General features: G+C 50.6%; 1 protein-coding gene, 1 long non-coding RNA gene and 5 other non-coding genes across 8 annotated transcripts; 6 read left to right on the top strand and 1 right to left on the bottom strand.

Annotated features, from left to right (window-relative positions):
• The first annotated feature begins 126 nt into the window (after positions 1–126).
• Positions 127–17,212, top strand: DHX37 (DEAH-box helicase 37). Of its 2 annotated transcripts, none has more exons than XM_041488844.1 (27): positions 127–237; positions 1,135–1,304; positions 2,307–2,419; positions 2,977–3,304; positions 3,948–4,096; positions 4,371–4,463; positions 4,572–4,668; positions 5,025–5,138; positions 5,952–6,053; positions 6,557–6,671; positions 6,780–6,875; positions 7,147–7,223; positions 7,830–7,968; positions 8,227–8,303; positions 8,881–9,113; positions 9,905–10,016; positions 10,607–10,713; positions 11,065–11,253; positions 11,349–11,473; positions 12,623–12,739; positions 12,851–13,023; positions 13,420–13,534; positions 13,930–14,067; positions 14,696–14,790; positions 15,247–15,320; positions 16,229–16,326; positions 16,833–17,212. In XM_041488844.1, exons 1-27 carry the CDS (start codon positions 135–137, stop codon positions 16,913–16,915), a joined length of 3,432 nt encoding a protein of 1,143 aa, XP_041344778.1. In that variant the 5' UTR covers positions 127–134; the 3' UTR covers positions 16,916–17,212. The 2 variants fall into 2 exon arrangements, with proteins under 2 accessions (XP_041344778.1, XP_041344779.1); XM_041488845.1 differs by having other exon boundaries at positions 130–306.
• Positions 17,213–17,907: 695 nt separating this feature from the next.
• TRNAA-UGC lies at positions 17,908–17,979 on the bottom strand. Its single transcript has one exon. It is a non-coding gene; the product is annotated as a tRNA-Ala (tRNA).
• A 213-nt stretch (positions 17,980–18,192) lies between these two features.
• On the top strand, positions 18,193–18,264 carry TRNAD-GUC. The gene has a single exon. It is a non-coding gene; the product is annotated as a tRNA-Asp (tRNA).
• A 138-nt stretch (positions 18,265–18,402) lies between these two features.
• LOC121364991 lies at positions 18,403–19,413 on the top strand. Its single transcript, XR_005956939.1, has 3 exons — positions 18,403–18,521; positions 18,786–18,999; positions 19,102–19,413. It is a non-coding gene; the product is annotated as an uncharacterized LOC121364991 (long non-coding RNA).
• Positions 18,653–18,725, top strand: TRNAF-GAA. The gene has a single exon. It is a non-coding gene; the product is annotated as a tRNA-Phe (tRNA).
• On the top strand, positions 18,983–19,054 carry TRNAD-GUC. The gene has a single exon. It is a non-coding gene; the product is annotated as a tRNA-Asp (tRNA).
• On the top strand, positions 19,318–19,389 carry TRNAA-UGC. The gene has a single exon. It is a non-coding gene; the product is annotated as a tRNA-Ala (tRNA).
• Positions 19,414–20,997: the final 1,584 nt, after the last annotated feature.

The following is a 20,997-nucleotide window of genomic DNA, read 5'->3' as shown; positions in this document are numbered from 1 at the left end:
GGAAGTGGCGGCAGCGCGGCCGCACGTGTGGCCGCTCCGCGCCGGGCCGAGCCGAGCCGAGCTCTGTGGGGTCGTGCCGCGTCCCCGTCCCCGTCCCCGTCCCCGTCCCCGCCGCCGCCGCCGCCGCCGCCGCCATGGGCCGAGCGCGCCGCCGGCACAACTGGAAGGCGCGGCAGGCGCAGGGCCCCGCGCCGCCGGCCGCCGCAGAGCCGCTGGAGCTGCCGCTGGAGCTGGGAGGTGCGGCCGGAGCGCGGAGCTCCTCGTGAGGGCTCGGCTGAGACCGGCGCTGCTGCCCTGCTCTGCCGGGTTTTTATCGCGTTTTTTATCGGAAGCATTGTTATTTTTAAACCCCCGGGGAGGCGTTTTGGGTTCTCCGTCCCTGGGTGCGGCTCTCGGTGCCCTGGCGGTGCTGGGTCCCAGGCCGGGCTCGGTCCCAGGCCGGGCTCGGTGTTCTCGGGGGTCTTTTCCAGCCGAACTCATCCCCTCGTTCCGTGTCTCGCTGGCTTTGCATTAACAGCTCTGTTTCAGCAGCGAGAGCCTCCAGGGAGCTCAGGAGCTGTCCCTGGGTCCCAGTCACGACACTCAGTGGTTCCATTATTTATTAAAGCAGCTTTATTAAACATATTAAACGTGCTTCTTATATTTAATACTCGCTTTCTCAAACTTTTTAAAAAAAATGGCATTGCTTTAAAAAAAAAGACGTTTGTTATTATATTTTTATTATTCAGAATCTAGTAATGCAGGTTTTTTATTGTTTTTATTTATATATTTTTATATATTTTAAATATATTACTAAAATCCACTGGTGTCTGGGTGAAATAGGACGCTGGGGAGTCACCCCAGGGCACGCTGTGTCCTGACCCTGGGGGATTGAGTAAAAAGGCAAAAATTGCATAATATTGTTAAATAAATCTTGGAGAATCGCCCTCAGGGCTATAGAAAGCTCAGGGTTGTTGAAAGCCCAGTTTCGAGGTCTTTTGCCCTTGCTGATGTTGCAGGATTTTTTTTTGGCTGGGCACGAGGGTTGTGTTTGTTTGAAGCAGCTAAATGTGGCCTGGTGCTTGATAAGCCTGCTGGGCAGTGTGCTGAAAATAATCCACCTGGCACGGGAGAATAATCCAAACCTTCCTTCAGATGCAGCAACGCTGAAGGGAATTGATGAAAGTAATGCCCTGGTCCTGCCAGCAAAAAAAGCCAAGAAGAAAAAAGTGACCAGTGTTGTGCAACAGCAGAAGAAACCCCTGAGCAAGAAACAGAAGAAAAACCTGCAGAAGGTTTTGGAGCAGAAGGAAAAGAAAAAACAGGTGTGTTGCTGTTTCTGGCAACAGCAGCTTCTTAAATCTTAAATTCTTAAATCTTAAATTCTCTTCAAATGAGGGTTTGGTGTTGGTGTGTGGGGAGGGGGGGTGATGATGAGGATGGTGAGAGGTGTGAGCTGTCAGGGGGTGTCTGAGATGTGAACTCTCAGGGGTGTGCAGGTGCTGAGGGTGATGCTACAACAGCACCAGCCCCCCGTTTGCTGGGAATTTGGGCAAAGATGCCCAAAATTTTGCTGGGCATTTCCCAAAGATGCCCCCACGGGCTGCTGAGGGCAGCTCCAGGGGGGGAAGGCACTGCAGGAACACATGGTTTGTGGGCCCAGGTCCTGCTCTGCCCAGGTGTGCAGGTGTTGTGGCTCCATCACTGGCAGGCTGTGGGAATCCATGGGATTAGAGGATTTTAGGAGAGCTGGGCAATGATGGTTTTGCATTTTAAAAGCTCCCTGTGGAGCAGGTGCTGTGAGCAAACCTCCCTGCACCCCAAAGCTGGCCTGTCAGTGCTTCTGAAATGCTTGTTGTGTACTTTCAGGGTGGAAATGAGAGCTTTGCTGTCTTTGTAAAAGCTTTCCAGGCAAAAATCCTGGTCCTGTTAGTGTCTGAACAATGGCTTTGACGGAGGAGCTCTGGTTTTGGAGGCAGTTTCAAGCTGTGGCTGCCTGGCCTCCTGCCATGCCATGTCCCACAGGAGGCTCCCGTTGCTCCAGGCCTCATTCCAGTGGTTCAGTTCCAATCTGTTTTCTTTGCTGCTGTTTCTAGGGTGCAGCTGAGCTGCTCACTGCTGTGGTGGCAAGTCCTCATTTCTGTTTTTGCTGTGGTACAGAGCTGAGATCTTCACCAGGGAGGAGTGACCCTGGAGCAGCAGGAAGGTTTTACAGCTGCACAGCAGGATTTCCCAGAGCACACCTTGGAATGCTCAAGTGCAGATCTTTAAATAAAGTTCTTCCCTGGTCAAAGCAAGCACTGATTTTGGCTGTTTTCCCCAAACAGAGAGCTGAGCTGCTGAGCAAGCTGAACGAGGTCCAGGCTTCTGAGGCAGAAATGAAACTCCTGTACACTACTTCCAAGCTGGGCACTGGGGAGCGCATGTATCAGGCTAAAAGGTGAAGGGGTTTTTGGGTGGAGCCCTTGCAACTGATCACTGTGTTTGAACAGCAACATCCTGAGCTTTCCCTTGATTTTTTTTTTTCTTCTTCTTGGTGCAAACAGGTTCTTCGGAATGGATGGAGTTAAATAATTTGTTATTTTTGTCTGATGATGGGATAGTTATTTTCTTGGTCTTTCCTATGGATGAGGATGAGGAGGGTGACACAATCTGCAGGCTTTTAGCAATTGTGCTAAATGACAAAATTGGTGGATAAACATTTTACTTAATTTCTTGTGCTGGAAGACATCTACTGATGTTGACCATAACTGCTAGATTTACCAAGAGATGGATTTATCAAGAGCTGCATTTGTAGATTAAACTACAAAGATGCCTTCAGAAGAAATGGATAAACCCCAGGACAGGAAATGCTTAGATACAAATCCATCCATCAAAGCCAAGGATTTGCCTGGCAGAGCTGTGAAAACCTCCAGAAGTGGAAATCTGGTTTTTGGGGAAGTCATGTCTGCTTTGAGGTGCCAGAACACAGTTCACAGGTGGATGTTTTGTTCCCAGGGTGACACAGGAGCCGAGGACTGATGTCCCCGAAAGGATCAGGAGCATCAGTGGTGCCAACAAGAGAAGGCACAGCTCAGGTTCAGAATCAGAGCCTGAGGAGGAGCCCAGCAGCTCTGAGGAGGAGGAGGAAGAGCAGAAAGAAGACACTGAGAAGCCCTCAGCCAGTGCTGTGAATGCTGCTGGAGAGGCAGAGGGAGGAGTGGGGAAGGCAGGGGCTGAGCAGCCCCCAGCTGCTCCCAGAGCCCAGGTTCCCCAGGCAGCCCCCAGCAAGGCTCCCTGCAAACCTGCAGTGTTCATCCCCGTGGACAGGAGTCCTGAGATTCAGGTGAGGCTCTGAACAGCACAGTGCTTGTCAGAGGGGCTGGGGGAGGAGGGTGTGTTCCAGCAGCTGGGTGCACTCAGCTCTGCTCTGGCAGCAGGAAAACTCGCCTTGTTTCAGGGTATTAGCATTTGTCTTTAGTTCCACATACAGGATCTATTAACAGTCTTTATTGTCCTTTGCTGGAAAGTCTTCTGAAGTCCCTTTCAGCTCTCTGTTGTTTTGTACCTTATTCTGGATGGTTTTGTCCCGTTTGGTGTGGGCAGGGCATTGTGCAGAAACAGGAAAAGCTCTGCACGAGCCTCAGCAGATGAGGCAGTTGTGAAATGAGTTTTCCCTTGAAAAGAAAGGGATTATTAAGAAACTCAAGGGACTCTGAAATTCTGTATTAAGAAACTCAAGGGACTCTGAAGTTTCACAAATTAAAGTGCAGGGCTTGCCCTCTGCTTGCTGGGAAGCTGCTCTGATGACTCTGGTTCTCAGCCATGCTCGTGTGGTATGAGCTGGTTTAGAGATTTCTGAGTCACAGGCTTGCAGAATTCCTTTTGTGGGTTTTATGGTCTGAGGAAGGTAACAGGTTTCAATCCTGAGGAAAACAAAAAAAGATGGAGAAACAGCACAACTAAAATACGTGTTTTACACTGTTTAGGAGGCAAGACTGAAGCTTCCCATCCTTGCTGAAGAGCAAGTGGTCATGGAAGCCATTAATGACAATCCCATTGTGATCATATGTGGAGAGACAGGAAGTGGCAAAACCACCCAAGTGCCTCAGTTCCTCTACGAAGCTGGATATGCCAGGTAGGATTTGGATTTTATATGCAACAAATGGAATTGCAGAGACAGCATTTGGGGAAAAATTTGACTGTAATCCATGCATCTTCAGATCTGTACAGGTGTAACAGAAGGGAATCCCAAAGCTTCCTGTCTTTTATTCCAACTACAGCTAAGACTGAGGCTGTGTGACTGATGCCATTAATCTAGAGCCATCAGTGAGAAATCCTGTTGTCATTTTTGGGGCTGCTGCTCTGTTTAATGAAAACAATTCCTCCTTTTCCTTCCCTCACCCCGTTAGTTCTGGCGGCACCATCGGGATCACGGAGCCTCGGCGCGTGGCCGCCGTGTCCATGTCCCAGAGGGTCGCCAAGGAGATGAACCTGTCACACAGGTGAGCTTCAGAAAGGCTTGGGACCTTGCTGGAAGGTGGCACTGAGGTGCTCTGTGGGTGATATGGACTTTGTGCTTTTCCCTGGGGCTGCCCTGGTGTTTCCCACAGAGTGGTTTCCTATCAAATCCGGTACGAAGGGAACGTTACGGATGAAACCCAGATCAAGTTCATGACGGATGGTGTGCTGCTCAAAGAGATTCAGAAGGTAACTTGCTGTCCTCAGTGTTATAAAAAGGGATTTTTTTTTTTATATAGCTGGGTAGAGGGGCCAATGTGGACTTGTTGCCAGTCTTTCAAATCAGAATCCCTTTCAGCACCAGAGATTTATTTCATCTCTACCCTTGATATTCCTGCCCAAGTCCCTAAACATTAGATTATCTTGCTGGGGAAAATGAGAGCAAGAAGAGGCTTGGGAACCAGTCTGCTTTGTGTAGGGTGAGTGCATTAAACTGAGTGAGAAATAGAGCTGGGGATGGGGTCAGTGCTTGTGTAGCTGTGGGGTGTCCTGACTCAGATATCCCTGCTGAGGCCTCCTGTGCTGAAATCCATCTCTCTCCCCAGGACTTTCTGCTTTCCAAGTACAAAGTCATCATCATTGATGAAGCCCACGAGAGGAGTATGTACACAGACATCCTGATAGGCCTCTTGTCTCGCATCGTGCCCCTCCGTCAGAAGGTGAGAGGGATGCCTCAGGTTTAACTTTTATATTTTCACTTTCTGTGCTGCTTTAGTGTGTGGGTCTGGGCTTTACATCAGGGGATGGTGAGCTCTCTGCACAGAGTAGGGAGACAAAACAATTCCTGCTCCATCTGGGCACCAAGGACAAATGATCCAAATCTCAGCCCCAAGAGCACAAACAACGTGGGCTGAAGAGAGAAAAACAAGGATGGGACTGCATGGGCTAAAGCTGGAATTGGACAATGAACTGCAATCTGCAGATGGAGCAGAACTTAAAAAAGTGGGAGACCCCATGAGCAGTCGTGCATTTTGGGACCATTTTGGTTCATCTTGGGTTCATTTTGGTTCATCTTGGGGGCAGCCCTGGCTGGGCTCTTGTGCTGCCCGAGGTGGATCCATGGAGGAGATCCTTTTAATAAATCCCTGCTTTATTCTGTAACTCCATCTAGTCTCTGCTCTAGCTCAGCCTGCACAGGGCATCAAGAGGGGCAGGGCCCCTGCTCTGGACATGGATGTGCCAGGGAGGGGATGTTCCACATGAAGGATTCCAAGGAAATCTGACAGAAATACCACTCAGTTAACACATTTCTCTTTCTGTATGATTGAAGAAGCACAGAGCCTACACCAAGGGGGAAATAGCACAGATCAGTAGCAAGAGGTGACTTTTCAGGCAGAATCCAGTTCATCTGAGACTCACAGTGCAGATAATTGAATTCCAGCAGCCTGGGGGAAAGCAGGGTGTTGCACTGGGCAGCAGCAGTGCTGGGGAGGAGCTGTGGGGCACAGGGTGACAGATGTGTGTCCCTGCAGAAGGGGCTGCCCCTGAAGCTGATCATCATGTCGGCGACTCTGCGAGTGGAGGATTTCACTGCCAACACCAGGCTGTTCTCTGTCAAACCTCCTGTCATCCAGGTACTGTCCCCTCCCTGGGAGCTGCAACACAGCCAGGCAGCCTCTGGAAAACCAGTGACAAACAGGGGCACTCTAATCTTTCCAGTTGGTGCTGAAATCTTTCAGATAACCGATTTAAAAACGGTTATTTAGTTTAGGCTATTGTTTCTTTTGGGACTTGGTGTTTTTCCTTCCACCTTTATCAGAAAACCGCCCTGGCAGAATCTGATTATCTTGAGAAACTCTTAAGTTATGGTTCAGGGGAAGTAGAAAGCCTCAATCTGAGTTGATGATGTGAAAAGGGGAAAAGCTTTGGTTTCTAGCATGGTTTTATGGTGGAGAAGACAACACCAGTAATTTCTGTGGGCTTGGTGTTTTGTAGGGTACCAAACCCTGGAGGTGAACAGAAATGCAGGGTGAGCTTTTCTGGCTGTCCCATGAACTCTGTAATGATTGTGTAGGGTTATGACAGCAAACAAACCCTTTATTTCTATAAATACCTTTATTTTTTATTTCCTCTGCAGGTAGATGCAAGGCAGTTCCCTGTAACTGTTCATTTTAACAAGAAAACCCCCCTGGATGACTACAGTGGGGAGTGCTTCAGGAAAGTGTGTAAAATCCATCGGATGCTGCCTGCAGGTGAGAGAATTCACTGCTGAGAACCTCTCAAATTGCTCATACTGAACATGTCCAAAGTTTTGGGATTTGTTGTTGGTTTTTTTCTTTTTTTTTTTTTTCCTCTTGCAGGTGGGATTTTGGTGTTTTTAACAGGCCAGGCAGAAGTTCACTCTCTGTGTAGAAGATTAAGGAAAGCATTCCCATACCTAAAAAACAACACTGCAGGTAATGCTGTAGAAACTGTTAAACTTCAAATTTGTCCTGCTGAGAAGTGAGCTTGCTTTGCATCTAAAAATGTGAACATCTATTTTAAAACCACAAAAGAAAAGATCTGAGGAAAGTTGTGGATGATTGCCATGACTGATGTTAAATTTTGTGCTTGTTTGAGTTTGGGAAAAGATCCTTTCCAGCTCCCCTCTGCCTTCAGTTAGCTTCTTCCACCTTTTCCAAGAGGAAAGCATGCTCAGCTGACAGCTGTTCCACTGCTGTTTTTTAGGAGGAGAGGATGACAAAGAAGACTCAGTGGAAGAAATCAGGAAATTTAAGAACTCGAGGAAGCGGAGGAGAGTTCTGGTAATGTGTGATGGGTAGAGTTCCTCCAGGAGACAGCAGGGAGCAGGTGATCCCTGCAGGCAGCACTGCTGTGTGGCTGTGCCTCTCACCAGCTATTCCAGAGCTGCCTGAAGCCCTGTAGCCCACAGGTGTCCCCTCAGTGCTGAAACTCTGGGTGTTATGGGCAGGAGATTGATTTACATTGAGTACTGACCACTAAAACTTGAATGGAAGGAGCTGCAGACTTGCTGGCACCAGGGCTGCTCCTCATCTCACCATTTGTTACCCAAAATTTGGACTAGATTTGACAGAGATGAAATTCTAAGACTAACCCATTGTGACAGAAACTTCTGAACATTTGTTAGACATATCTGGATTAGGAGGCCAGTTCTTTCTAAGAATGTTATAATAAATGACAATATAAAGAGATGGGAAGGGATTTGATGTTGTATGCTTTTGCAATGCCTCCAGTTTTAAAAAAATGTCTAATTAGGAAATACTTTATTTTGCACCTGAGGAGGCCTAAGAAATGTGAGTCCTTGTCTCAGCTTTGCTTCCAAAGCAATGCAAAGTGCTGCTTGTGTCCCCCTCTTAATGGGCTGTTTTCATCTTCCCTCTCTTTCTCAGGCACTCCCCAAAATTGATCTGAACAATTACTCTGTGTTACCAGTGGATGAAGGAGACGAGGACAGAGACATTGACAGTGATGATGATGCTGCAGGCTCTGATCTTGACCTGGATTTAGGAGATGGAGACTCAGAAGAAGGTTTGGCACTTGTGAAAGAAGGAATCCCTGTCACCTGTCACCTGTGCAATGAGTGACATCAGTTGTTTGTCCTGTGCTGAGCTGTGGCACCAGAGCAGCCCCGTGTCATGGCAAAGCTGTTCAGGTTTTCCAGCTCCCAATTACTGGCACCAGTTTGTACCAATTGCTTTCCTGGTTTTAGTGAAGTGGTGCTTGTGCAGATGTTGCAGGGACTAAGCCTGAAGCTGGACTGAGCAGTGTTGGTTTGTTTCCCCACAGAGGAGAAATCTGATTCATCCCTGCCCCTGTATGTGCTCCCACTCTACTCCTTGCTGGCACCAGAGAAGCAGGCAAAGGTAAAGGATTTATTGTCACAGTGAGCAGGAGATCTTACAGATGAGAGTGATCACTGTCTGAGGTCACAAGGGAGATAAAATTCCCATATTGGACTGTTTGACAGCTTGAGTGGCCCAGTGTGGAGGTTGGGATGGGATTGGGGCAGGCCTGGCTTGTGCTGGGGTCACAGGGTGGGAGAGATGATCAGCCACAGCCCTGCGGGATCTCTGAATCCATCCTGGCCCTGGGCACGTGGAGATGCTGCTGCCAGCAGGCAGCTTGAGCAGATTCCTGTGTTCCCTGCTGTCCCTGGAGGCAGCAGCAGTGTCTGAACACAGCTCAGTGCTGGTGTGTGCCCCACTGCAGCCCCTGGGGCCATAGCTGAGACTTCACCCAGCTGGACAAAGAGCTTCAGGGCTGGGGACACGGGCTTGGGTCTCTGCTCTGACTCCTGCATTCCCCTTGCAGTGCCATATACACTGCCATGTCTTTGCAGCCCATCCAGGACCACTGCCTGCCCCTTTCTTTCCCTGCCCCTTTCTTCCCTGTCCCTTCCCTGCTGGCCCTGCCTCTCCCATGCCCCTCTCTCTCCTGCAGGTGTTCCGGGCTCCTCCTCCTGGCACCAGGCTCTGCGTGGTGGCCACCAACGTGGCTGAAACGTCCCTGACCATCCCTGGCATCAAGTACGTGGTGGATTGTGGCAAGGTGAAGCAGCGCTGCTACGACAGGATCACGGGGGTCTCGTCCTTCAGGGTCACCTGGATCTCCCAGGCCTCGGCCGACCAACGCGCCGGGCGCGCCGGCCGCACCGAGCCCGGCCACTGCTACAGGTCAGGGACAGGGAAACCTCAGTGCCATCATCCCATGGCCACTGCTACAGGTCAGGGACAGGGAAACCTCAGTGCCATCATCCCATGGCCACTGCTCCAGGTCAGGGACAGGGAAACCTCAGTGCCATCATCCCATGGCCACTGCTACAGGTCAGGGACAGGGAACCTCAGTGCCATCATCCCACACCCCCTATATATATATATATATATATATGTATATGTATATATGTATAATAATATTATACTGTGAAGAAAGTTGTGACTCTTACAGACTGTCTGATACAGCTTTAACTTAATTGGTCAATCAATCCAAACACCATCCAGTGTCCAATTAAGAAAGCACCCTTTGGTAAAGAATCTCCATAACACATTCCACATGTGCACAACAGCAGGTGCAGCAAATGGAGACAAGAATTGTTTCTCGTTTTCTTCCCTTTCTGAACTTTCTCACAGCTTCCCAGGAAAATCCTGGGAGAGAGCTGTGTCTCTGTCTCCTCAGAGGATGTGTGATTGCCACATCACTGGTTTGAGTTGGGCTGCTCAGGGGCATTTCTCTTGCTGAAAATCCTTATTTTCATGGTTGGGTTAGATTTTACCGTGGCCAGGTGGATTTAACTCTCAGCCAGGTTAACTTGTTGTGAATAAGGCAAATGCCCCAACCTGTGAATAATGATATGATGATGTAAATATTATCCACAGTTTCCCTTTTTTAATCCCTTGCTAATTTTTCCTGCATATTCTTTGGGTTAAGATTTCTTTTAAGTATCTAAATAACACTTCTGGTCCACTAGGTTATACTCTTCTGCAGTTTTCATGGACTTTGAGAAATTTTCTGCTCCAGAAATAACAAAGCGACCAGTAGAAGACCTGATTCTGCAAATGAAGGCATTAAATATAGAAAAGGTGAGCTGGAAAGGGCTCTGCACCACAGCACCCTTTAAAGTGGTTGCCCTTAGGAGCCAGAAACAAACAGAAATGTATTTTATTGTCATAGCTTGAAGCTGTGCCTTGTGGCAGAACTTCAGATCCTGAGAGTCCATTTTGGTTCTGCACATGGCAGAAGCTGCTCTGAATTCCACTAGGCCTTAGCAGACATGTTTGTTCAAGCAGTAAATGCTTTCTTGTATTCTTAGAGGTTAAAAAAACCCACTGTCTAAACAGGGTCTGTGTTTTGGAGATCCTGGAGCACTTTCAGAAAGCACAACACTTAAATTCAGACCTTCCAGCAGCCTGCCCTGGGCGGTGCCTGCAGTCAGTGGCAGCTGAGGGTGATTCTGCTCTTCCTGTTTCCTCCTGTTTTTGTTCCAAGCATTTCCTGCCATTATGTCTCCTTTCCTTTCACTCCTGGCAGACATCCTAAGACATTTGCTTTGGCCCAGGTAACCAGAGGGGAGGATTTCACTCCCTTGCAGAGCTCCTTGCTGTGTGCAGCCTGTTTTCCAGTGGGTGCTGTGTCAGTGGTGGACTGGGGGGCTTTGCTCTTGTCTCCCTAGGTCATCAACTTCCCATTCCCAACACCTCCTCCCACGGAAGCTCTGGCAGCAGCTGAGGAGTTGCTGATAGCCCTGGGTGCCTTAAAGGAGCCCCCCATGACAGGAAGGTAATGCCTGTGGTCTGTCCTGCACTGTGGGCTCTGCTGTCCTGCTCCCCTTCCACCCCACACCCAGGGATGTCCTTTGGCTCAGAAACTGCCACCAGCTCAGTCTCTGCTTCCCCTCTGCTTGTTCCATGGCCCTGGGTGTGTTTGGGCAGGGAAACACTGTGCTGGGAGCCCCAGCAGGGCCGGTGGGAGCTGTGGGAGGAAGAGGAATCTTTCCCCCTGCCTTTGGCACCAGCACATAACAAAACCTGAGAAAACACCTCAAATTAATTGGGCTGCCAGAACGGGGAGCACAGACTTGTTCTTAACCAAAGTTACCTCACTACATGAGCTCTCTGTCCCCTGGCCCAGGCTGAAGCAGCAGCTGGCAGCGAAGCTGAGCTGCCCCATCAGTCCCCTGGGCAGAGTCATGGCCACTTTCCCCGTGGCCCCCCGCTATGCCAAGATGCTGGCCTTGAGCAGGCAGCACAACTGCCTGCCCTACACCATCACCATCGTGTCTGCCATGACTGTCAGGGAGCTCTTTGAGGAGCTGGACAGGTGAGTGAGTGGCTGAGCCTGGCTGTGTCCCTGTCACCCTGTGCCCTCTGCCTGGAAGCACAGCTCTCACACGTGCTGCTCTGTGTTCCTTGCAGGCCAGCAGGCAGTGAGGAGGAGGCAGCCCAGCTGAAGGGGAGGAGAGCCAGGTTTTTGCAGATGCAGAAGGTCTGGGCTGGGCAGGGCCCGATGCAGAAGCTGGGGGACCTGATGGTGATGTTGGGTACAGAGCCTGATCCCTGTGCCATTCCTCTTGTTCTGTGATGGGTACAGAGCCTGAACCCTGTGCCATTGCTCTTGTGCTGTGATAAGTACAGAGTCTGATTCCCTGTGCCATTCCTCTTGTTCTGTCCTCCTCCTGTCACCCTGAGCCCTCAGCCTGGCACTGCCAGAGGCTCCCTTGTGCTGTATCCCTGCAGGTGACCCCCTCACAGGAATAATGTGCTCTGACTCCATGTTTCAGAAAGGCTGACAAATGCTTTATTAAGCTGTGCTATCTCACACTAATGCAATATAGCATATTATTATATTACATACTGAAAAGATACTGTACTAAAGAATACTAAAGAAATAAACATGACTGTCTGAGACAGCCAGGATGCAGCTTTGATTGGCCAATCACTCAGAACAACTTTCACCAGTGTCCAATTAACAAATCACTTCAGGTAAACAATCTCCATAACACATTCCACATGTGCCAGACAACAGGAGCAGCGAATAGAGATAAGAATTATTTTCTTCTCTGGGGTTCTCACTGCCTTCTCCAGGAAAAATCCTTGGGAAACTTGTGCCTGCTGCTCTCTGTGAAGAGGACTGCAGCCACAGTGCTGCAGGACTGAGCTCAGCACTGCTCTCCAGCCTCTGCTCCCCCAGTGCCCACAGGAAACCTGTCACAGTCATATTTTCTGAAAAATCCCTTCACCCAGGATTTTCTCCTGGGAAGCTGAGAAACCTCAGAGAAAAAGGAAAACAGTAATTATCTCATTTGCTTTTCCTGTGTTGTGCTCATGTGGAATGTGTTTGGAGATTGTTTATCCAACCAGTGATTGTTTCATTGGTTTAATGTGAATTGTTTTGACTCATTGGCCAATCAGTGCCAAGCTGTGTCAGGGCTCTGGAGAGAGTAATGAGTTTTCATTATTAGCTTTTTAGCATTCTGTAGGTATCCTTTCTGTATTATTTAGTATAGTGTTCTTTAATATAGTATCTTAAAATAACAAATCAGCCTTCTGAGAGCATGGAGTCAGATTCATCGTTCCTCCCTTCACTGGGGCACCCCGCAAATACAACAGAAACCCTGGAATGCCATTGCCTGGGGCAGTGCTGTCCCCTGTGTGTTTCCTGAGAGCTGAGCAGCCCTGTGTCACTGCAGGGGCAGTGGGGGCCTGTGAGTTCGCTGGCAGCAGCCGTGAGTTCTGCGAGCAGCACGGGCTGCGGCACAAAGCCATGCTGGAGATCCGGCGCCTCCGAGGGCAGCTGACCACTGCAGGTGAGGGGGCTGGGGGAAACTGCTGTGCTGGCTCTCTTCTGGGGGCTGGCACACCCACACAGAGCTGATTGCTGTGCTGCTGCATCCTCTCTCACCTGGTTTTCCCCGCAGTGAACTCGGTCTGCGGGGATGCTGGGCTCTACGTGGACCCCAAGATGAAGCCCCCAACAGAAGCTCAAGTCACCTACCTGAGGCAGATTGTGCTGGCAGGGCTGGGGGATCACCTTGCCCGAAGGGTTCAGGCAGAGGAGCTGCTGGATGACAAGTGGAAAAATGCCTACAAGGTGAGCAGCTTGGTTGGGCTCAGTTCCTCCTCCCCTGCGTGGCAGAAGGGTGCTCCTGTGCAAAGCCCAGGTTTCTGGCTGGCTCCAGCACTGAGGATGCCTGTGCTGCCTTCCTGCAACTTCTCTCTGTGGAACTGAAGCTTGCAGTGTTGCCATTTCCTGGTGTTCAGGTGGGAAATGTTATAAAAGAGCTAAGAAGCACCATTAGTTCATCTTGTGAATGCTTGGTGTCTGCAGAGAAGGTGAAGCAGAAAATGATGGGGTTATTAAAAACCTCCATCACTTCAGGAAAGCTTAAAAATGCACATCTGAGAGAGACTGAAATGAGGTGTAGTGAGGAAATTGGATTGTCAGTAGCTGGTCTTACTCTGCTTCAATCTCTGTGCTTCCTTACAGACTGCACTCCTGGAGGACCCCGTGTTCATCCACCCCAGCTCAGTCCTCTTCAAAGAGCTCCCAGAGTTTGTGGTGTATCAAGAGATTGTTGAGACTACAAAGCTGTACATGAAAGGTGGGTGCTGTGGGTGAGGAGCCCACAAATGCCTTGGCAGTGTTTCCCCCCTGTGCTGGCCTTTCTGTGTGGTTGTGACTCCTGGGATTTGGATCCTTAAGGCTTCCTAGATCTGGATCAGGAGATAAATTGGACTTTTTTTCTTATTTATGTGGCAGAATTGGCTGGAGCAAAGCTCAGCTTCTGAAATACCTCCTTTGCCCCAGCCCTGCCAACCACAGCTGCCTGCTGCTGATCTCTGAACAGACCTTTTACAACATAAAAAGTCTGAAAAAGATGAGGGACAAGTAGATCTCTGGAGATGAGACCCTGACCATGCCCTGTATCCCTAGGGCTGCCAGTGAGCTGTGGCCCCTGGCAGCAAACCTGCATCCAGGTGTGTTTTCCCTCCTCAGGTGTGTCTGCAGTGGAGCCCGAGTGGATCCCTGCCCTGCTGCCACCCTACTGCCACTTTGGGAAGCCTCTGGAGAGCCCCCCTCCCTCCTACTGCCCTGGCACGGGCCGGGTTCGCTGCCACAGACCCAGTGTCTTCTGTAAGTGTCCCTCAGGAGCTGCTCTGCCTCTCACAGCAAGGGCCAAGGAGGTGCTTTGGGCACCTCCACGGGGTTTGTAGCATTTAGATATTGCCATTTCCCCCTGAAGTGGGCACTGTGAAGGCTGGCTGGGGCTGGCAGTCCCCCCCTGTGGTTGTGTTCCAGGGTGCCAGGACGAGGGAAGAGATGAGAATCTTGACTCCATGTTTCAGAAGGTTGATTTATTACATTATGATATATGTTATATTAAAATTATATACTAAAACTATACTAAAAGAATAGAGAGAAAAGGTCCATCAGAAGGCTGGAAAGGACAGGGGAGGAATGATAACAAAAGCTCCTGACTCCCAGAGAGCCCGAGCCAGCTGATTGTGATTGGCCATTAATTAGAAACCACCACCATGCACCCATCCCAGCTGCACCTGCTGCATCCCACAGCAGCAGATAATTATTGCTTACATTTCTTTCCTGAGGCTCCTCAGGAGGAAAATCCTGGCAAAAGCATTGTTCAGAAAATACCGTGGCTACATTCCCCACTTCTCCTGGCACCTGTGTTGTCCCCCCTGCCTGGAAATGTGCCCTCCTGGGGGAGCCTGGAGCAGACCTGGGGTGTTTTGTGTTGTTCCAGACCGGGTGGGCTGGCAGCTCCCTGCTGTGGAAGTTGATTTCCCCGCAGGAATCGATCGCTACAAACACTTTGCCAGGTTCCTGCTGGAAGGAAAGGTGAGTGTGCTCCACCTGCACCGTTTCCCTCATGGTAGCAATCAGTTTTTAGCCCAGTTTTTGGAGGAGATGAACCTTATGGCTTCATTTTTTCTGCATCCCCGTTCCTCCTCACTTGCTGGTGGATGGAAGAGTTTGTTGTGGTTGATGAGGTGGGAAGAGATCTTTAAAACACAAAACAAGCATGAAAAAACCCAGTATTTCAGTGAAAGACACCCCCAAATTTAAGTCCTGTTTTTGCAAAGTTAAAAAAGCTAATAGCTCTGCCTTTGTCCACCCTGAGACAGAAGAATTGTCCAAGAAGTCAGGACAAGGTTATGGACACAGGGATGGGAGGAAATGGTGATGGAGAATATGGCATGGAAATCTGTAGTAGCACAAGTTCATTGATGGTTGTTATCATATCACAATTAATTTACCTTATTCATTATATAATTGTTGTCACAATTCTTCCAGGTCATTAAAAAGCTGAGTTCTTACAGCCAGTGCCTGCTGTCCAGTCCCCTCATCATGCTGAAAACATGGTCCAAGTAAGTTGTTAAAAACAAACTTCAGGTCCTTGTCTCCACTTTCACTTCCTTTCTAAATCTAAAAAATTCAATGCTGAGAAGGGTGGTGGAGATTGTCATCTTGGGAAAATGTTCTCACCAGGAAAAGCTGTCCCAGGAGAGTTGGTGGTGGTGAGGGCAGTGCAGGACATGCAGCCTGCTGGGCTCTGCTGGGCTCTGCTGGGCACAGCTGGACACAGCTGGGCACTGCTGGGCACAGCTGGGCTCTGCTGGGCACTGCTGGGCACAGCTGGGCTGTTCTGGGCTCTGCTGGGCACAGCTGGGCTCAGGTGCTGCCTATCCCTTTGCTCTGAGCTTTGCTTTGGAATTTGGCCTCTTACTCTGCCTTTATTTCTTTCCAAAACCATCTTTCCAACAGTTTGGGGTTTTTTTGGTGATGTTTACAGGCCTGTGACCCTCCAAAAGGCTATCTGCTCTCACTCCCTTCCTCCCATTTACCAAAATGAACTTTCTCGGGGTCTGCTCTGAGTTCTCCTTGAGTTGATCAGTGTGAGGATTTGGGAGGACTTTGTTAAAGGTGGCAGATGTTGTCTGGGAGCCACACAATGACCAAGTGTTCTGTTTTAGTCAGTTCAGAGCTCAGCATGGCCCCTGGGGACTCCTTTTTGCTTTACCATGAGCTCTGCAGCTGCAGGGGAGACACAAGAGCAACCTTGCTGCTGCTTTTAACCACAGGAGGTTGTGGTGGGGGGAAGAAAACACTGGCAGTGAATTTTCTTCAGCCATTTCTGTGTGCAGAGGTTGTGTGTTTACACATCTGTGTTTAGCCTTTCCAAAAGATGCAGAGTTGCTAAAGGTAAGTTGAACACTCTAGCTCTGCTGAGCTGTGCTAATGAACCTGGGTTTATTGCTCCTTTTCACTCATTCAGACTTCAGCCCAGGACAGAAGCCCTCCTGCAGGCTCTGGTTAAAGAAAACTGTGATAATCGTGATGCCTTGGTGGCTGCCTGGAAGAAAAATCCTAAATGTAAGTGTTCTGCTTGCCTGATCATCAGGCATGTCAGTGGGGTACCTCGAGCACTGTTGAATTATAATTTCAAAAAATTAACTATTTCACTTGTTAAGCTCCAAATATTTCCTATTTTTTACCAGAAGCAGTAGTGCCCTGTGCTTGGTTCTTGTGAAAAATGACAGAAAGCACTTCAGAAAGCAACATTTATTTGTATTCTAAGATTATTTTTTCCCTGTAGTTATAACCACAGTTAAAATGCACAGACTGTGATGGTACTGTCCATTGATATATTGAATTTTTTTCCTGGTAAAATGGGTTTTCTTCAGTATGGGGTGCCAGATGATAAGAATTCCTTGACAGAAGCAGCAGCACGGTGCTGCAGTGATGGCTCACAGAGACTCCTGGAAGCATCCAAGCTCCAGCACCATCCCAGCCGTGGCTGCTGGTCCTGGCTCCCAGGGGGGTGATCCCTCAGGAGATTTTTCCAGCCAAACTCAGGAGCTGCTCCTCTCCCCCTGCAGATCTGCTCGCAGCCTACTGCCAGTGGGTGCCCGAGGCCGTGCACCAGGAGCTCGCCCTGAAGTGGCCACCAGTAGCCCTGTGACCCTTGCAGTGATGGACTCCTTTTCTCCAAGGTGTTCTGAGAGCTTTCCAAGGGTTTCCTTGGAAATCTGAACCAGATGGATTCACCAGCTGTAATAATGTGTTTTTATAAGCAAACCAGGTGTTGTTCTACTTTCCTAGAATTCCTGCCAGCTCTTGGGCTGCTATTTTATAATATTAATGTTTGGATAATTTTATCCATTGTATTTTACAGATTTTTTTTTTTTTTTTTTTAGACCTGAAGTTTCTCTTTGGACTATATTAGTCATATGAACTGTAATAAATGTGTAAAATTCTTGGTCTGGATGGGAGGAGTGTTTGCTCTGTGGGATGCTGCAGTGAGCTGTGCAGGCACATCCTCACGGGTGTCAGACAGAACCTGGGCAGCAGCTCAGGACAGGAAGCACAAAAATGAGCAGTGGTTTAATTAGTGAAGGGAAGAAGCTTGAGTTTCCCTTCCCCTTCACCTGATCCTTCTGAGCCTTGGTAAACCCTGTGCTGGTGGGCTGCTGCTTGTGACACTGCAGCAGGAGAAAGCTGGGACAGGGACCCTCCTGTCCCCGTGTTCTGCAGGGAACTGGAGCAGCCCAGCTGGGGATGTGAGTCCGCAATTCCCACTGCTCCCACCTCTGCCATGTGCTTCAGGGGAGAGGCCAGAACACAAGCAAGCAATAAAAACATCCAGAGCTGAAGAAACAGCGACTTTAGATCTGCAGCCAGAAGGAAAGCAGCCCCTTGGTGTGTTTGCAATCAAACACTGGGGTTTTGGGTTTGTCAGCACCACTGGGTTTGGGGTGTCCCCAGGCAGGAGGGTGCTGGGGGCTCTTGGCAGGGCTCCTTTCTTTTAGCAGGAATTGCAGCACAAGTCTGCACATTCTGCTGCGGGGAGGGAAGAAAATCAACAGGCGGTTATGGAGTGTATTGGGAAATTTCGGCTCGTCTCGAAAATAGGGCAGGAAAAGGAAAAACCACTGGCTCTGCGTGGACAAAAAGTGGAGATGCCGGGGATTGAACCCGGGGCCTCATACATGCAAAGCATGCGCTCTACCACTGAGCTACATCCCCTCGCTGACTGTGGTTCTGCACACAGTGTATACAGCGACAGCGGGAGCCGCAGAGCGGGCCCGGCGGTGGCACCGCGGTGACAGCGCGGTCACCCCGCGTCCCCTGAGCCCCGCGCTGCGCCCCGGCCGCGGGGTCAGAGCGGGACAGCGGCGGCGCCGCCAGAGGTGGGATCGCATCCTCATAGAGTGAGGCAAAAAAATACTACCGTACCCGTCCTCGTTAGTATAGTGGTGAGTATCCCCGCCTGTCACGCGGGAGACCGGGGTTCGATTCCCCGACGGGGAGGCACAGTTACTTTTGTCCCCGCATGCCATTTTTTGTGGGCGGCCGGCCCCTCGCGGAGTTTGTTTGTGACGCTGCCGTGTGACGCCGGAGGGGCGGGACAAAACCGGCAGAGCCGCCTTTTGTGCCAGGGGAGGGGAGCGGGCACGCCGCGCACTCCGGGGTGCGTGCGGAACACTCCGCCGCTGCCGGTACCCGCGGTCTCCCTGGGATCCTCGGAGTGGAAACGGGATCCTCGGAGCGGAAATGCCCGCGGGAAGGTGCGAATCCCCGGACAGCCCCGGAACCGGGCGGCGGAACCGGCACGGAGGGGCGGGTACCAACCGGGCAGCGGCGCCCAGGGGGGCGCGGGGCGGGGTCGTATCCACGGCCAGCGAGGGCGCTCTCGCCCGCCGAAATAGCTCAGTTGGGAGAGCGTTAGACTGAAGATCTAAAGGTCCCTGGTTCGATCCCGGGTTTCGGCAGAAGGCTATATTTTTAGTTTCAGTTTTTTGTTTTTTTTCTCTCCTCTCCTTACTGTGAAGACGGTTCTTTTTGCTGCCGAGCGGAGGGAGCGGGGGCTGCTGTCCCTGCGTCAGGCGGCCCAGCCGGTGTCATCGCAGGCGCTCCCTCGTGCGGGATTTTTGCGTCAGGAACCGCTTCCCAAAGAGCTGTGGCGATGGAGCAGATCCTGCAGCCCCGTCGGGCATGACCTGGCCCGCGGGGAGGTGTTCCTCAACCGTCCTCGTTAGTATAGTGGTAAGTATCCCCGCCTGTCACGCGGGAGACCGGGGTTCGATTCCCCGACGGGGAGGTTGTCCATACTTTTCTTTCCTTTTTTTTTTTTTTTCCTTTCCGCAGGGATGTCTCTGATTTCCGACGGAGCAACACCATTCGGTTTTCCGTGTGCGAACCAGGGCGTTCCTGTCTTTTTGAGGGCTGCCTGAGGACCGCATCAGGCTCTGTACGCTGCAGTGCCCACAGCGCTGCGGGGCCTGGCGGGGTCTCGGTCCCTCCCCGCACGGGGGCCAGCCCAGCGCGGACCTGGCCGGCGGGCAGGGGAGCGAGCGCGGGCACGGGGATGTAGCTCAGCGGTAGAGCGCATGCTTTGCATGTATGAGGTCCCGGGTTCAATCCCCGGCATCTCCACGTGGTCGCTGCTCTTTTTCCTGATGTTTTATCCAGTCAAAGCCACCGCGTCCCGTTAAGCAGCAGCAAACGGAGCGTGCGGCCGGAATGGGCCCACAGTGGCACTTCCCAGCGACAAAAAATGCTGTTTTTTTGGGTTTTTTTTTTCCATTTGGTTCTCCTCAGGCCTGTGCAAACACACACGGCTTTTGGTCCCATCTGTGAACTAAGGGAGGCGCAAAAAGAAGGGCAGAGCAGCAAACCCCGAAATGCAGGGGGACAGTGGCCACTCGTGCCAGGCTGGCACTGCCACACCCCCCAGCCTGGCAGAGGTGCAGCCACAGGGAGCACAGCGGCTCTGCTCCACATTCCCAGAGGCAGAGGGCAAGGACAGAGGCCAGGACGCTCCGGAGCTGCTCCTGGCTCTGCGGTGCCCGCTCCCGCCGCTGTCCTGGCAGCCCCTGGCAGCGGGAGCGGCTTGGGAAGAGCTCTCAGGAAACAAGCGCCCTGCCTCGCTCTCCTCGGGCTCAGGGGGTCTCAGGATCTCCTCTGGTCAAGCTGACCCCGAGATGTATTAAAAGTCTCTTTTCCTCATCCCAGCTGTCAAAGGAGTCAGAAGTCCTCGGCTGTCGTTCTCAAGGTTCTTTATAATTTCTTATCTAAAACATTTTCTGTCTGGCCTGCCGAGGTCTGTTCAGAAGGTCAGTCCGAGGCACACTGCCCTCCCAAGGAGCGTTGTCTTTTAGACTATAAACTACATCTTCAATATTTACAGTTATGTTCCAATACCTATCACCTGTGTTAGACAGTGACTTTCTACTCTACACCAATCCAAATATGCTAACATCACCAAGAAGATGGAGGCTAGGAAGAAGAAGGAAGAAGGACAGGACAACGTCCAAATTCCTCCATCTTGTCCCCTAGACCCCCATGGTAAAATTCTTCAAAATTCCACCTCTCACCCTGTGACAACTACTGCTATGCTACTTAAACTTTTGTGACTTGTAATTCTTCATATAAAGTCGGTAATTTGCTCCATGAGTTGAACTCAAAGCCGCAGGGGTCTTTGGGTGCATGCCAGGGTCTCCGAGCCCCTGCCAGGGCTTTGAGCCATCCAGGGCACCCAGAGGGATGTCCTGGGCTCCGACAATGGGGAAACGGCGTGGCTGGGAAGGCTGGGAGCTATGGCACAGCTGAGAGGTTTGGTGCAGAGAGACCAAAGCCCACGCAGAGCCTGCATGAGGCAGCTGTGATCCACAGAGCTCAGTGGCAGCTGTTCCACCTCACTGCCTGGTCACCAACAGCAGCAGGAGCTGACCGCTGACAAATGCGAAGTGACATTTCCTGCCACGCTGGCTGGAAAGCTCCTTGTGCTGTTTATTTACTCGTCTTACTTCTAGTTGTTATTTTGAGCCAATGTTTGGCTGCAGCGCTGGTAAGTGTGAAGATGCCCGTTGTAAATTACTCCCTGGATCTCCCTGGCAGCTATACTTCAGGAATGTGCCCTGCATGTGAATGTAAGAGACAGTTTGCAGTAACAGGCATGCAGAAATTGACTTTTTGTCACAAAACACTTTCCCATGTGCCTTTTTGGTGATTTTCTGACCAGTCCTAAGTGCTCACCTTGTA

Source organism: Pyrgilauda ruficollis, unplaced genomic scaffold (genome assembly GCF_017590135.1).
Source record: "Pyrgilauda ruficollis isolate IOZ18807 unplaced genomic scaffold, ASM1759013v1 scaffold9, whole genome shotgun sequence".
NCBI lineage: Eukaryota > Metazoa > Chordata > Aves > Passeriformes > Passeridae > Pyrgilauda > Pyrgilauda ruficollis.
This window is presented reverse-complemented; position numbering and strand designations above follow the sequence as displayed.

Excerpts from the sequence above, each read along its gene's own strand:
- DHX37 (XM_041488844.1), top strand. The coding sequence starts at position 135 with ATGGGCCGAGCGCGCCGCCGGCACAACTGGAAGGCGCGGCAGGCGCAG. Across the intron at positions 238-1,134 it reads GCTGCCGCTGGAGCTGGGAG|ATGCAGCAACGCTGAAGGGA; the intron begins GTGCGGCCGGAG and ends ACCTTCCTTCAG. Across the intron at positions 11,254-11,348 it reads CTCTTTGAGGAGCTGGACAG|GCCAGCAGGCAGTGAGGAGG; the intron begins GTGAGTGAGTGG and ends TGTTCCTTGCAG.